The sequence below is a fragment of the Sphaeramia orbicularis genome, chromosome 6 (genome assembly GCF_902148855.1).
Source record: "Sphaeramia orbicularis chromosome 6, fSphaOr1.1, whole genome shotgun sequence".
NCBI lineage: Eukaryota > Metazoa > Chordata > Actinopteri > Kurtiformes > Apogonidae > Sphaeramia > Sphaeramia orbicularis.
The window spans coordinates 41,051,089-41,068,857 of record NC_043962.1 but is presented as its reverse complement, the minus strand read 5'-3'; the positions used below and the strand labels follow the sequence as shown (position 1 = coordinate 41,068,857).

Below are 17,769 nucleotides of genomic sequence, written 5' to 3'. Positions count from 1 at the left end.
TCTTGTCATCATCAGTGCTCCAAAACATATCAGGATTTAGGATACACATATCATCAAACAAAAGGGCTCTCAGTTCATCATGTAGAGGACAATACAAAAGAAAATGTGATTCATTTTCCACTTCCCCCAAATCACACAGTCCACAAAGTCTGTTTTCTTCTGGGGTTTGGGTGAATCTCCCAGTTTCTAAAGCCGAGGGAAGGATTTCTGTTCACAACTGAGCAATTAGGGACCTTTGGTTCCTGGTCAAATTTGCGCTGATATAAAATTCTGTTTTATATGTGTTTTTTAAGGCAAGGCAAGTTTATTTGTATAGCACATTTCAGGAACAAGGCAATTCAAGGTGCTTCACACAGGACATTGAAATACAACGACAAGGGAAAAAGAAACACATTTAAAACATTATAAAAGAAACATGTAAACGGTGATTAAAAACAGCGAGTAAGAAAACAAGACATAAAATTAAAAAATAAATAATAAAATAAAATAAAATAAAAACACACGTTAAAGTAAGAGTTGCAGTGCAGAGTTTTGAAAGAGAATATAAAATGTAAAAAGTCAAAATCCTTTTAGTCAAAGGCAGCAGTGAACAGGTGAGTCTTTAACCTGGACTTAAAAGAACTCAGACTCTCAGCAGACCTGATATTTTCTGGTAGTTTGTTCCAGATATAAAGAGCTTACAGGGGTTGGACAAAATAATGGAAACACCTTCACCTCAAGATGATAATGCCCCAATCCATACAGCTAGAATTGTTAAAGAATGGCATGAGGAACATTCTAATGAAGTTGAGCATCTCGTATGGCCGGCACAGTCCCCAGACCTCAACATTATTGAGCATTTATGGTCAGTTTTAGAGATTCAAGGAAGACGTCGATTTCCACCGCCATCGTCTCTAAAAGAGTTGGAGGGTATTCTAACTGAAGAATGGCTAAAAATTCCTTTGGAAACAATTCACAAGTTGTATGAATCAATACCTCGGAGAACTGAGGCTGTAATTGCCGCAAAAAGCAGACCTACACCATATTAAATTATATTTTGTTGATTTTTTAAGGTGTTTCCATTATTTTGTCCAACCCCTGTAGAAACTGAACATTGATTCTCCATGTTTAGTTCTGACTTTTGGAACTCAGAGCAGACCTGCACCAGACCACCTGAGTGGTCTGGATGGGTCATACTGGACTAGAAGGTCTCTGATGTATTTTGGGCCTAAACCATTCAATGCTTTATATGCTAGCAAGAGAATTTTAAAGTCTATTCTCTGAGAGACAGGGAGCCAGTGTAGAGACCTCAGAACTGGGCTGATGTGTGTGTGTTTTAGTTGAATGTATGTCTGCAGCTTTGGTTTAGTCAGGATCCCATTCATCCATTTTTCTTCAATAGCAGACATTAGGTTAGTTCTGATCTTATTAATACTGCAGGGTGGGGAAGCAAAATTTACAATGAACATTTAGTTGTTTTTTCTCACCAGGTACTACGTCAATTGTTTTGAAACCAAACATATATTGATGTCAATGGAAAAAAAAATACAATAAACTAGGGTCCAATATGTATTCCTTATTCTGAAATTAAAGTCAGAATTCTGAAATTAAAGTCAAAATTCAGAGAAAAAAGTTAGAATTCTGAGATTAACATCAGAATTCTGAGATTAAAGTCAGAATTCTGAAAAAATAAATAAATAAATAAAAAACAAAAAACAAAAAAAACAGAATTCTGAGTTTAAAGTCAGAATTCTGAGAAAAAAAAAAAAAAAAAGAAAAAACAGTCCGAAGTCGGAGTTTAAAGTCAGAATTCTGAGTTTTTTCTCAGAATAATAATAAAAATATATACAGGGTGGGGAAGCAAAATTTACAATGAACATTTAGTTGTTTTTTCTCAGCAGGCACTACGTCAATTGTTTTGAAACCAAACATATATTGATGTCATAATCATACCTAACACTATTATCCATACCTTTTCACAAACTTTTGCCCATATGAGTAATCAGGAAAGCAAACGTCAAAGAGTGTGTGATTTGCTGAATGCACTCGTCACACCAAAGGAGATTTCAAAAATAGTTGGAGTGTCCATAAAGACTGTTTATAATGGAAAGAAGAGAATGACTATGAGCAAAACTATTACCAGAAAGTCTGGAAGATACTATTAAAGAAGAAAGGGAGAAGTTGTCACCCGAATATTTGAGGAACACTTGCACAAGTTTCAGGAAGCGTGTGAAGGCAGTTACTGAGAAAAAAGGAGGACACATAGAATAAAAACATTTTCTATGATGTAAATTTTCTTGTGGCAAATAGATTCTCATGACTTTCAATAAACTAATTGGTCATACACTGTCTTTCAATCCCTGCCTCAAAATATTGTAAATTTTGCTTCCCCACCCTGTACATGAAAGGTTGTTGTGAAACATATATTGTAGTTGTGCTTCTGCAAAGACAGCTCTGACCTCTGCTGCCCAAGGGGACCTTGTCTTACTCCAGCCAAATACTTTTTTGGTTATTCCATTATCTGGCATATTAATAAATCAATTCCATAATCTAACCATTTCACATTTTCTTTGAATTGCACCAGGAACCCAACCCATGTCACCTTGCGCTGCCAAAACTGGGGCAAACTTATGAACCTCAAGAAAGCAGCGGTTTGCTCTGTTTTCAGCCGCGTCTAAAGCTGGACATTGTTTGCCCCCCCCCCCCATACACTTGCAGCATAGTTTAGGACAGGACATACAGATGCATCATATAACTGTGAATATGTTCCAAAACCAAGGTCTTTACAGATGTTCAGCTTGTTTATGACAGAACCCAGGGCTCTGCTGGCTGAAGCAGCTAACATTTTAATTCCAAACTCCAGATTCATGAATTCATCCAACGTAAAACCCAAGCACTTATATTGAGAGGTGTATTCTACATTGAAACTACCAAGTGACATAGCCTTTGTGCTTCGTGGGAAATGTTTTTTTCCCAAAATGTATAATTTGTGTTTTAGCTTGATTTATGGTAAGTCTCCATCTATAACACCAGCTTTGTAACACATTTAGCAACGTCTGTAAGTCCTCCTCTGTCTCAGCCAGCAGAGCAACATCATCTGCATAAAGCAGAATGCCCACAGTAACTTTATTAAGATAAGATATGACTTTATTTATACCATCGTGGGGAGATTTCACAGTGAAACGAGTGAAAAATGAAATAAAAAGAGAGAAATAAGAAATTTGATATTTATATAAATATTTATATACAGTAAATATAGAATTGGAATTAAAGTTAAATATGATTTACGTATTTACATTGTGGTTGCACATGCACATGGTGTGAATGTTTTTTTTTTACTGAGAATCAGTGTTTGCCTGATATATCCATGCATGCCTACTGTGTAGAGATGGATATGAAAAGAATGTGGCTCTAGGTCAGGAATTTAACTGTGCTCACATGAGGATATTATGATGAATACCAGTAGAAGATGTTAATAGGCAACACATTTAACAGCTCTACTCCGACAATATATGTGAAAGTAAAAAAGAATGTAGAAATGAGTAGTTTTTGACATAGTGCCAAACTCTCTTCAATCAATGAAGTTGTGACAAAGTGGGAAAAAAATCACTACTTTGCGAGGATATTATCATGAATTTTAATAGAACAGAATAGGTCATGATTTTAACAGTTCTACTCAAACAATGTGCTCAAGAGAGGTTATTATGATGGAATTGAATAGAATGTTGTATTAGGTCATGAATGTAACAGCTCTACTCAAATGATATAAATATATTGGAAAAGTAATAACAAAGAAGAAAGAGGCAGTTTTTTTTTTGTTTTGTTTTGTTTTTTACATATAATGACTCAAACACTACAAATCTATGTTGAAAAAAAAAACCCTCTTCAGTCAGTGAAGTTCTTCATAGAAAACACACTTCCCAGGGACAAAGTGAAAAAAAAAAAAGCTTATTGTATGGGTATGTTTTTATCATATTGATTATTATTGTTTATTCAACCCTCCGGTATCCCGTCCAGCACCAAGCACCAAGTGTGCCTTTTTGGCACACTTGTGGAATAATGTCAAAAAAATTTTCATACAGTTTGTTTTTAATTCTTTCACACTTTTTTTCTATTTCATCAACTTGAGCCATAAATAAAAATACCAAATACTCAATAATTGTCACATTTTTTAACCCTTTAAATGCTGTGTTTGTAATCTAAACAAACCATTTTTTTTGGATGCAAAAAACACATTTTTTTTTTTTTTTCGATTTACTACAGTAAAAGTGGATCACATATTATTGGATTTTTGCAGCCTGGCATATGTCAATGATTAACAGCAACACTGGTTAATTTACATTATTTATTTTTGGCACTAGGTCAAATGTTCAAAAATACTAGCATGTGTCACCAAGTGTGCCAAAAAGGCACATCTATAAATCAAACTATTAAATATTATATATTAATTTATTTTTCTGCTCTAATTTGATTTTATTTTTGTAAATCAAGGTCAGCCCTAATCATACATATCAAATAATCATTCACTTTACATTTTTTAACCCTTTAAATGATCTCTTTTGATCATGATGTTACTACATTTTTTGATGCAAAAAACACAAAATATGATTTTTTTTTTTTTAAAAATAGTACCTAAAATTGGATTACATATTTGATTTTAGCAGCCTGGCATATGTCAATAATTAACAGCAGCATTAACAATGTTAATAAATTAATTTAGACCCTCACCTCTCAAATGAAGCCCAGGTATCAGTAAAAGCAGGATTTATGCCTTAATGGCTTTTGGATCAAAAACAGTGGTTATAATGGAATAAATAGTGCGTTTTAGGCACACCTGGGAGACAGATGCTAGTCTTGTAATTTCCTTTTGTTTACAATGTACTAATTACCTCCGCCAAGGAGGTTATGTTTTTGCCAGGGTTTGTTTGTTTGTTTGTTTGTTTGTTTGTCTGTCTGTCTGTCTGTTTGTCTGTCCGTTAGTGTGCAACATAACTCAAAAAGTTATGGACAGATTTGGATGAAATTTTCAGGGTTTGTTGGAAATGGGATAAGGAAGAAACGATTAAATTTTGGTGGTGATCGGGGGTGGGGGGGCCCACGGGGGGGGGCGCAGACCAGAAAATTTCAGCAAAATCTGACAAACAGACAGACAAACAGACAGACAAACAGACAGACAAACAAACAAAGAAACAAACCCTGGCAAAAACATAACCTCCTTGGCGTGGGGGGGCCCACGGGGGGGGGCCACTGATCAGCCTTGGCGGAGGTCTGCGCTCTCTGAGTGCTTTTGTAGTTTTAGTTGGCGGCCATTGTGCAATCGTGAAAAATAATATGAAATGTTTTAACATGAAGTGCAAACGTGTGCCTAAAAAGCACACCCAGATACCGGAGGGTTAAAGCCAAACTACCCTTCAGGTGCACTCTGCTCTCTATACATGATAATACAAAGCTAACACTGGTCAACAACAAATTTATTGTTTAAGTTTTTTGAGCTGATTTAGGATAATTTTGGTGTGCTGAATCCAAAAATCACATTAATTTTGCTCAGTCAGGTCAACTTTCTGAACTATGCTACATATTGGCTTTTAACATTTTTGCTTACATTTATGGGCATTTTCACATCATATGATACAAAATTCTTTCATATTTCTTGCAATAAACGAGTTCTGAAGATTTTGCCAATTTATGATGAATGTTTTTTTTTAATATTACAGGTGAATGACATGGCTTCGACTAGAAGATCTTGCAAAAATAAAGCCTGACGTATTCTGCTATATCTGCGGTGAATACACCATTGTACCTAACAGGAATCAAGTGATCAGATGATTTTTTTTCTCTTAAAACCTATTTTGGGTGAGAACTATATAAAAAATCAACTGATAAAGTCACAAAAATGTAATCAATTTTGTGAGAAGATCAAATTTTTCAAAATCAAATTAGCAAAAAAAAAAGCCTGACCTGATTGAGAAAAACAGATGTCATTTTTGGATTTAGCGGTGCAAAATGGTCCTAATTCAGTTGAAAAAACCTAGACAACTTGCAAAAAACCCAGTGTAATTAATAGAAAATGAATGTGGCTTAAATCTACAACTACATAATATTTTTGCATCTTTTCATGACTTTTGTGAAAGAACCATATTTATTGACTGCCACTCCTCCAAAGCACTGAAATAAAATGTGTATCAGCTGCAGTTGTGCCTTCACGACCATCACTTCATCTACAAGTCTACTTATCTGTGAACTCATCACCAGTTGTGAAAGTTATCATTTTAGAGAAACAAGTGCGCAATCACCAGTGAAAAAGCATTAAGTGTGTAATGACGGATTATGGCTTTGAACTGTGAATGTGTCGCGGCAATGGAGTGTGGATGGAGTGTCAAGCTGAGTGGGATGTTACGAGCGGTGGACTATAAGACAAATACATTATACACTTCAGATCACATTTGATGTATTAAAGCAGTCGAGAAGGGACTGGAATACTATAAGTGTTGGAGATAATTGAAAAATACACCAGTGCAGTTGGTTTTAGTTGATAAAGAATCTATGTGAGGAGACTGAAATGTACATGAAAGTGTAAAACAGATAAATTGGTGATGTGTTATTTTTAGCTTTGCAGTAGCTTATCTCCACAGATGGCAGCGTCTGTCTGTTGGTCAGTAAATCAGGCCTATACTTTGAGCCAGAGATAAAGCTCTCTGAAGAGACTGGAAACCTCACATGGTTTTTCTCTGTGTTAAGACCACGTTCTGGCTCATTAAAGGTATTGTGGTTTAGTTTTTTTAACCAGTGAATTATCAGTAAAAAACAAAGCAGACGGTTACTGATAATTCATTAGTTCTATTTTCGTCATCATTTTAGTTTTTTTTAGTTTTTTTTTTTTTCAGTTTAGTTTTACTTTGTGTATTTCCTCAGGTATAATGAGGAAAGTCATTATCAGAATCAAAATACTTTATTATTCTGATAATATGAGGAAATCAATAGGCTTTGCAATCACTCCATTCAAGTATAATAAAAGTAGCAAGAAAGAAATGATCAATACAACAGAAAAAGAAAAATATATACATATATAAAGCATTGCAGTTTAGTTTTTTAACAAGTGAATTATCTGTAAAAACAAAGCAGATGGTTCCATCTTATAATTCATTAGTTCTATTTCCTGTATCATTTTAGGTTTGTTTGTTTTTTTTTCAGTTTAGTTTTACTTGCTGTATTTGAATGTTGTTGTTTTTTTCAGGTATAATGAGGAAAGTCATTATCAGAATCAAAATACTTTATTATTCTGATAATATGGGGAAATTAATAGGCATTACAATCGCTCCATTCAAGTATAATAAAAGTAGCAAGAAAGAAATGATCACTACAACAGAAAAAGAAAAATATATACATATATAAAGCATTGTAGTTTAGTTTTTTCACAAGTGAATTATCTGTAGAAACAAAGCAGACGGTTACTTCTTATAATGTATTAGTTCTTCTGTTTCTTTTATTTTTTTATTTTTTTTTTTTTTTTTTAGTTTAGTTTTACTTAGTGTATTTGAATGTTTTTTCAGGCATAATGAGGAAAGTCATGATCAGAATCAAAATACTTCATTATTCTGATAATATGGGGAAATTAATAGGCATTACAATCGCTCCATTCAAGTATAATAAAAGTAGCAAGAAAGAAATGATCAATACAACAGAAAAAGAAACACACACACACACACACACACACACACACGTATATATATATTTATATATATATATATATATATATATATATATATATATATATATATATATATATATATATATATATATATATGTGTGTATAATGTAATTCTAGATAATTTTTTTGGCTTAATTCATGATTTGTTTTACTTAATTGAAGATTTTTTTTTTTTTTTTTTGGCTTAATTCAAGATTTTTTTACTTAACTGAAGATTTTTGGGTTTTTTTTGGCTTAATTCAAGATTTTTTTTTTTTTTTTACTTAACTAAAGATTGTTTTTGGCTGAATTCAAGATTTTTTTTTACTTAATTGAAGTTTTTTTTTTTTTTTTTTTTGCTTAATTCAAGATTTTTTGCTAAGTTTGAGATTTTTTTTTGGCTTAATTGAAGATTTTTTTTTTTTTTTTGCTTAACTGAAGTTTTTGTTACTTAATTGAAGATTTTTTTTTTTTTTTTTTTTTTTGCTTAATTGAAGATTTTGAAGATTGAAGATTTTTTATGCAAAAAAAAACCCGTTAAATTATGAAAAAACTTACTTTTGTAAACTATCCAAACAAAAAGATCTGAATAATCTAAAAAAAAAAAAAAAAAAGGAAATTTCTTAAGAAAAATATGTGCAATTTTAACAATATTCTGCCTCAACTTATCATTTCTACATGCACATTATGGATCAGATCTACAAAGACACTAAACACTTAGTAAAGGGCAGAAATTTGTTAAAATTGCGCTTAATTTTCTTAAGAAATTTCAAGTTGTTCATATTTGTTCAGGTTAATTACATTTTATTGTTACAGGATTGTTTGTAAATGTAAATATTTTCATAATTTAATGTTATTTTTTGCACTAAAAGAAAAAAATGTAAGTTGTTAATTCTAGATTTGTTTTTGGCTTAATTCATGATTTTTTTTTACTTAATTGAAGATTTTTTTTTTTTTTTTTTTTTTGGCTTAATTGAAGATTTTTTTTTTTTTTTTTTTACTTAATTGAAGATTTTTTATTTTTTTATTTTTTGCTTAATTCAAGATTTTTTGCTAAATTTGAGATTTTTTTTTGGCTTAATTGAAGATTTTTTTTGGCTTAACTGAAGTTTTTTTTAGTTAATTGAAGATTTTTTTTTTTTTTTTTTTTTTTTTGCTTCATTGAAGATTTTGAAGATTGAAGATTTTTTTGTGCAAGAAACCCCCATTAAATTATGAAAAAAAAACTTACTTTTGTAAACTATCCAAACAAAAAAGATTTGGATAATCTAAAAAAAAAAAAAAAGGAAATTTCTTACTGCCTCAACTCATCATTTCTACATGCGCATTATGGATCAGATCTACAAAGACACTAAACACTTAGTAACAGGCAGAAATTTGTTAAAATTGTGCTTAATTTTCTTTAGACATTTCAGGTTGTTCATATTTGTTCAGGTTATTGACATTTTATTGTTACAGGATAGTTTGTAAATGTAAATATTTTCATAATTTAATGTTATTTTTTTTGCACTAAAACAAAGACAAAAATTTAAAGTTGTCATTACTTATAGACATAATGTAACATTTTTTTCACATCAAACCAAGAAGAAAACATGGAGTCATTATTTTTTGTAGGTTTTTATGCTGTTATTATTTTACTGTAGATCACATTGGTCTGTATGTGGAAGTGGAACTAAAATGAGTTCCACAACCTTGACTGTGGAATTTTTGCACTTTGTAAATTCATCCCACGGGCCAGATTGGAACCTTTGGCGGGCCGGATTTAGCCCCCGGGCCGCATGTTTGAGACCCCTGCTATAAAGGGTTAATTTCCGTCTTAGCTCCTGGAGTATATGTTGCAGATTGATGATACGTGCTATATAAGTTAATTATAAATTCACTCTTGCAGTGATTAAGGCTTCTTGATCTTTATCCTGAGAACGGAGAAGAAAGAAGTAGAGGTATCAGGGAGCGAATGGCTTACAAGATCGATAAGTACCTCTTACTGCAGGGCACCCTCAGCTCACTCTCCCAAATGATTCCAGCTATTTAAGAATGTCTTTCTGGGGATCTGGCCCATTTCTTTCAATTAATGCTCCGTTCAGGCAGCCAACCATTAGAAGTCCATTAAAGCCCCTCTACCCGGTGAGAGTCGTTCAGCCTGGGCCGCTGTGCTTCGTCTTCTGATAACAGGAGCGTCTAGACCGCCACAGAGAAATAATTAACCTTTTGGATTGATACTACGGAGGGGGTTGTTTACAGGCTGATTTTTGTCTATATTTATTTATTTTTGCTTATTCTCATGAGTTTCCTTCTTTTGTTCCTCTTTCGTAGACATCGCATTGATCCAATAACCTGCTGAACCCTGAATTGAATTACAGTGCTAAGCCTGAATAATACGGATTGTCTTTTCATCTCTTTCTTTCCCTACGTCTTTGATATTTCACAGGTTCTCGCTGGTGAGGAAGCTGATATCACCGCCAGCATGCTGAAAACTGAGGATGACGATACCCCAGCAGAGGAACTGGTTTACCACGTTGAGATGCCAATCAGTGGGTTTGTGGCGTTGAAGGAGGCGCCGGATGAGAGTATCCTGAATTTCACACAAACGCACATAAACAAAGGAGAAGTCATGTTCATTCATGAAGGTGAGGTGGAAGAGTCGTTTTCATACATTTTACCTCCTATTGTGGGCAGTGTTTTCATTTACACCAGGGTGTCAAACTCATTTTAGTTCAGGCGTCACATTCAGCTAAATTTGACCTAAAATGGGCCGAACCAGTAAAATAATAACATAATAATATATAAATAATGCCAACTCCAAACTTTTTTCTGTTTTAGAGCAAAAAAAAGCAAATTTATATTATGAAAAAGGTTTACATCTACAGACTGTCCTTTCAAAAGGTGTGAATAACATGAACAAACTGAAAAAATAAGTGTAATTTTAACAATATTCTGCCTCAGTTGATCATTTACACATGTACATTATAACTTACAGATCACAGTGGATCTACAAATACACAAAACATTGAGTAAAAGGCAGAATATTCTTAATTTTGTACTTACTTCTCTTAAGACACAGGTGTCAAATATGTGGCCCGGGGGCCAAATCCAGCCCGCCAATGGATTCAATACGACCTGTAGGATGGACTTGTGAAATACAAAAATTACACTGAAGATATTAACAATCGAGGATGTCAAAATCATTTTAATTCAGATTCCACATCCAGACCAATTAGATCTCAAGTGGGTCAGATCAGTAAAATACTATCATATTAAACCTATAAATAATGAAAACAGCAAATTTAATCTTTGTTTTAGTGTAAAAAAGTAAAATTACATGAAAATGTTTATATTAAAAAACTGTTATTTTACAAAAAATGTGAAAAACCTGAAATGTCTTAAGATAAGTAAATGCAATTGTACCAATATTCTGCCTGTTATTAAATGTTTCGTGCGTTTGTAATTGTAATGTAAATTGTAATGCACATGTGTAAAGGATAAACTAATAATCTGAGGTTAAAATTGTTAAAATTGCACTTGTTTTTCTTAAGACGTTTCCAGTTGTTCACGTTATTCAGATTTTTGTAGATGTTAACATTATCATGATTTAATTTCACTTTTTTCACTATTATTTTTTTACTGGGCCGGCCCACTTGAGATCATATTCAGCTGAATGTGGCCCCTGAACTAAAATGAGTTTGACACCCCTGTCTTAAGACATTTCAGGTTGTTCATATCTGTTCAGGTTATTCACATTTTTTGCAAAATTATACTTTGTTTTAGTGTAAATACATGAAAATATTTACATTTACAAAGAGAAAAATTTGGATTTATACGTTATTATGATAGTATTTTACTGGTCCCGCTCACTTGAGATTGAATTGGTCTGAATGTGGAACCTGAAAGGATTGTTTATATCTTAGTGTAATTTTTACATTTCACAAATTCATCCCAAGGGCCGGACTGGACCCCAGATTTGGTCCCCGGGCCACATGTTTGACACCTGCGATTTACACTATTTCCCATAAAGAGTGAATACAATATTTTTACCTCTTTTCATAAAATAATTGTGGCAAATGTAATTTATTTTTGAAAAATAAAGTGTAAAATGGAGTGTAAAATGGAGTGTAAAATGGAATGTAAAATGTAATTATTGCACTGGGTTAAAGGTGATTATTGATGTGTATAAAAAGGAACAATAAAAAAAAGGAATATGTCTGAAATTCCAGCTTAACCCATAAAGACCCAAATATTCAATACACTGCAAAAATCAAAAGTGTATTTTTCTCATTTCTAGTAAGAATATCTCATCACACTTAAAATAAGACATAATCCCCTAAAGGGTAACTTTTCAGTGAAATATAAGAACTTATTTTTAGACAATAGATCTTGAAAATCTTATTTCAAGAAATCTTACCAAGATCATTTTCACTTGTTCCATTGGCAGAGTTTTTTTGCTTTTTTGCTTGAGTTAAGCAAAAAAAAAATCTTGAATTAAGCAAAAAACTCCGCCAATGGAGTAAGTGAAAATTATTTTGGTAAGATTTGTCTAAAAATAAGTTCGTATATCTCACTTACAAGTTACTCTTCAGGTGATTATATCTTATTTTAAGTGTGATGAGATATTTTGACTTGAAATGAGAAAAATTCAGTTGGTAAGATTTAGATTTTTGTAATGTGGCAACAAAAAGCATCTATTGATTTAAAATGTTTAGTAACTTCTGATCCACTAAACCTATCAGTACATGTCAATATTTGGTGTAAAATGCAGTTCAGTGGCTCTGTAGTTACCGTGGAAACACTATCATCTTCTATAACATTGATTCACCAGTGAAACCCATGGAGTTGGATCAATGACAGTGGATAGACACACTGGGTTTATGTTCAGTTAATGATACATTTTACTAAAAAAAAGTCACTTTTTCTTCAGTTTTCTGTGTTTTTGGTTTAATAACCCTCAACTTTAATCCAAGCTTTTATGAACATGTACATAATCAGTAAATTAAATCTAGGAAAATACATGATTTACACTGAAAAAATGCAAAATACAGAGGACAATATAATAATAAATAGTGATAAATCACTTAAAAAAGATAAATGTAGAAAAACAATATTTTGGATCAGCCACAAAAGTAGCACTGGGTCTTTATGGGTTCGACCACATTAAAATACATATAAAATGGGCTAGTGTTAGTTCATTTACAGTAATTCAATGGGCTTTACATAAACAACAGGAACATCCAGAGGAAAATGAAAGCAAAACATTTCAATAATAAAGAATATCAGAAAATATCACAAAAATAAAGTATTAAGTATGGTATTAATAAAAGAGAAATGCATCATAAAAGATTTATCAAAATTACTAAAAGTGTGGTATTTCAGAATTACATAGCAACAATATTTAAAATACAGTAGAAATAAAATGACAAATGTTTCTATCCTCTACCTAGACTCATCAATCAAAATGTACACTTTAAATACAACAGTGTAAATTAATTTGATATTATATTCAATACAAATATTGAGGATAAAACACATAATAGAAAATAGAATATTTTACAGAAATAAGAAACAATCATATTCATTAGTATGTTTTAAATAGTATGTGATTACATTAAATGACTCATTGTATTTTCTTTACCTTACAATGAGTGTTCCCACCTGCACCCAGAATAATGAGTCCACCACTGCAGCTCAGAAAAGACGCTTAAGGGGCATTTCTGTCCGTTATTAACCCTTTAAATACAAACCTCAGAACACACGAAGTAAACACTGGCTCTAATTAAGGACTTTTTAGTGATCTGCATAAGTCAGGGGAAGGACAGAGCAGTGAAATCTGCAACTTCACACAAATATTACACACTGAACCTGATTAGAATTATAATAATATTATAATTAACAGATTTAGACAAAAACAACTATTAACCCTTTCATGCATACTGGTCACTACAGTGGACAGTTCTTCTGCAGCTGTTCTCTTGTATATTCATAGGTTTTGTTGTTTTAGTTCCATATCAGCCAACACAGTGGACACTTATGCAGCATCCCATAATACACTGCAATTCATACCATTACTATAACTTTGCTGTTCTTGATAAACCTGATCTGCAGTAATATGTTTAAGTGTAAAGCAGTTGTTATTTGTTAGACAAAAAGAGTTGTATTTTATTTTATTATATGAGGTAATAACTAGCATTAGAGTATGATAAAATGTGAGAAAACATCAAATTAGCAGCCTTAAAAATGTTTTTATTTCATTGTTTTCATTTTACTTTCTGATATTGGGTTTTAAATACATATTTCTTTACTTAAAAAATTAAATGCATGGACATTTTTGTAACTCCATGAAAAAAACAAAAAACAAAACTCGATCACAAATTTTTTTTTTTACGCCTAAGGAAGTATAAAAACACTCCAGAAAAAAAAAATCTTGACTAAGGTTCTCATAATTCATGCATGAAAGGGTTAATAAAGAATTCAGAGCCAGACATAGATTTATTAGTCACTCCCATGATATATATTAAAAAAAAAAAAAAAAAAAAAAAAAAAAAAAAAAGGAGCAAAATGCCATTCTCCAAATATAACATGTACAACATAATGGAAAATATAGAAATATATGATGCTGATCCAACATATGTTTTCATTATATTTCACCATACGTCTTGTGGAATTAAAATGTTAATCAGTCAACTGTACTGAAACTATCATATCCTCCTGAGACCCAGGAAAGTAATTTTTTGGCTTTTTTTTTTACATTAAATATTTGTTTTGATCAGAAAAAACATAGTGCAACAATTTTTCAGATCAAATTTTTTATTTTTATTTAATTTTTTTTTTGGAATGTCCTTAGCAGTGGGCAGCATTTTTTTTTTTTTTTTTATAAGTAAAGCTATGAATTCTTGTCCCCTACAGAGAACAAAAATGCATTGCTGGGTCTCAGGAGGATATATCGTCACTGTTGAGTGGAAACCTCTTATGTCCAAAGCAGTTATTTTTTAGGAAACTGGAACAATGATATATATTCTAAATAAATGAATGAAGTTAAGAGATGTAGTCACAAGCCATTTTCAACACTTTTCATTGGTTAAATATTTCTATAACCATCGGGCCAACGTGAACACTGACCAATAGAATCGTTTTATGACAAAAAAAGGCCGAAAATGGACTTACGAGGTTTCTGCCTGACAGCAACGATATGCTCTTCTGCAAGACTTTCCTTAAGAATTCAGTACCTGCGAAAGTGAATAAAACATACAGTCACATAAACTATGGCTGTTTGTGCCATAGCTGAATTAAATAAAGAAATAAAAGACATAATGCAAATAGAAGTGTAAATTTTTGCATTTAATTATCCTGTATTCTTACATTGAATTATTCTATATTCTTCCATTGAATTATCCTATATTATTCCATTAACTTTCACTGTATTCTTCCATTAAATTTCACTGTATTCTTCCATTAAATTTCACTGTATTCTTATGTTAAATTTCACTGTATTCTTCCATTAAATTTCACTGTATTTTTCCATTAAATTTCACTGTATTCTTCCGTTAAATTTCACTGTACTATTCCATTAAATTTCACTGTACTATTCTGTTAAATTTCACTGTACTATGCCGTTAAATTTCACTGTATTCTTCCGTTAAATTTCACTGTATTCTTCCATTAAATTTCACTGTATTATTCCATTAAATTTCACTGTACTATTCCGTTAAATTTCACTGTATTCTTCCGTTAAATTTCACAGTACTATTCCGTTAAATTTCATTGTATTATTCCGTTAAATTTCACTGTACTATTCCGTTAAATTTCATTGTATTATTCCATTAAATTTCACTGTATTATTCCGTTAAATTTCACTGTACTATTCCATTAAATTTCACTGTATTATTCAGTTAAATTTCAGTGTACTATTCCGTTAAATTTCACTGAATTATTCCGTTAAATTTCAGTGTACTATTCCATTAAATTTCACTGTATTCTTCCGTTAAATTTCACTGTATTATTCCGTTAAATTTCACTGTATTCTTCCATTAAAGTTCACTGTACTATTCTGATAAATTTCACTGTAGTATTCTCCGTAAAGTTCAAACTGTATTATTCCGTTAAATTTCAGTGTACTATTCCGTTAAATTTCACTGTACTATTTCGTTAAATTTACTGTATTCTTCCGTTAAATTTCACCGTACTATTCCATTAAATTTCACCGTATTATTCCGTATAAATTTCACTGTATATTCCATTAAACTTCATTGTATTCTTTCATTAAATTCATTCACCATATTATTCCGTTAAATTTCACTGTATTCTCCATTAAATTTCACTGTATTCTTCCATTAAATGTTCACTGTATTATTCCGTTAATTTCACTGTATTCTCTGTTTAAATGCACTGTATTCTTCCATTAAATTTCACCCGTATTATTCCGTTAAATTTCACTGTAGTCTTCCATTAATTTCACTGTATTATTCCGTTAAATTTCACTGTATTCTTCCATTAAATTCATGTCTTCTGTCCATTAATTCCATTTACGTTAATTTCCACCTGTATTCTTCTGTTAAATGTCACTGTATTCTTCCATTAAATTTCACCGTATTCTTCCATTAAATTTCACAGTATTATTCCGTTAAATTTCACTGTATTCTTCCATTAAATTTCACTGTATTCTTCCATTAAATTTCACTGTATTATTCCGTTAAATTTCACTGTATTCTTCTGTTAAATGTCACTGTATTCTTCCATTAAATTTCACCGTATTATTCCGTTAAATTTCACTGTATTCTTCCATTAAATTTCACTGTATTATTCCGTTAAATTTCACTGTATTCTTCCATTAAATTTCACTGTATTCTTCCATTAAATTCACTGTATTCTTCCGTTATGTTACTTGAAAAACCACTCATCCAACTGAATGTTTCCAACTCTTTTCTCCTTTAAGGTGAGGAGTCTGGCGGTTTCAGTTTCACCGTGACAGACGGAGAACACACTTCTCCTCTCTACCAATTTGTCATCACAGCCAGGCCTCTCACCATCACCATGGTAACACAGGAGGAACTCATGGTGTTTCCAGGTAAGATCCTTCAGGTTTTAACACATGGCAATATAACATGACTAAAGATTCTTGTATGTGCCTGACACACACACCCAAAAAAATAATAATACTAGTAATTCCTGATTATTTTGGGATGTAATTTCAATGTAAGTTTGGTACAACAGGGGCCACAAGTGGCTAAATATGGTCATTACAAGATCATGACACTGAAGTATTATTCCCCTTAAAAAATGAATGAGCACATCATCATAATTAAATCTATAAATGTCTCTTGTTGATAGAAAACATTTGCATATTTAGCACTCTCAGATTTATGTGCATTGGAGGTTTCGCTTCAATTTTAAACAAAAGATTCCGTAAAGGATTGAAAGGAGAGTTTCTATTGCATGTTGTCTTCTGCAGATTTTAAGGACTTAAGGTTTATGTGATGATTTTAATCACTGAAGATAGCTGCAAGGCATTTATTTGCAAAGCTGATTTCTGTAGATGTAAATAGATGTAATTATGTAATTATGTGTAATGTTGTTATACCGTACTGTACTGTACAACAGCAGCTTGGCTTAAATCTGAACAGACTTTTACATCTGTCAACGTCACCTACTGCACATTTGTTACTTTGTTTATTCTAATTATTATCATTTTTATTTTTATTTTCATTTTTATTTGTATTTAACTTTTTATATTTTTTATCTTTTAATTTTTCTATTTTATTTGATGTATATTGTGCTGCTTATCTTATCTTTATAAATACGAATATTATTAGTACAATATAAGGTGCTAGTGTTCATTATGAGTATGAGACAGTCTCACAGGAAGTATGGTCAGTTTACATAATAAATTGTGTTGCTGCACAAGACCATTCTATGGGGTCTTTTATATTAATATCACATTAACCCATAAAGACCCAGTGATGCTTTTGTGGCAGTTCCCAAATTTTTATTTTTTTTTTCTCTATTTTTAACCTTTCTTAAATGATTTATCACCATTTCTTCTAATATTAGGCTCTGTATTTAGCATTTTTAAGTGAAAATCAGGTATTTCCCTATAATTAATGTACTAATTATGTAGA

The 17,769-nt window shown here is 31.7% G+C and overlaps 1 protein-coding gene across 1 annotated transcript in view; it reads left to right on the top strand.

Moving 5' to 3' along the window:
* The window catches only part of cspg4 (chondroitin sulfate proteoglycan 4), a 61,388-nt gene that overhangs the window by 30,904 nt on the left and 12,715 nt on the right, over positions 1 to 17,769 (top strand). The window contains 2 exon segments of the mRNA XM_030135616.1: positions 10,095 to 10,293; positions 16,587 to 16,718. Coding sequence (XP_029991476.1) covers positions 10,095 to 10,293; positions 16,587 to 16,718 — 331 coding nt within the window.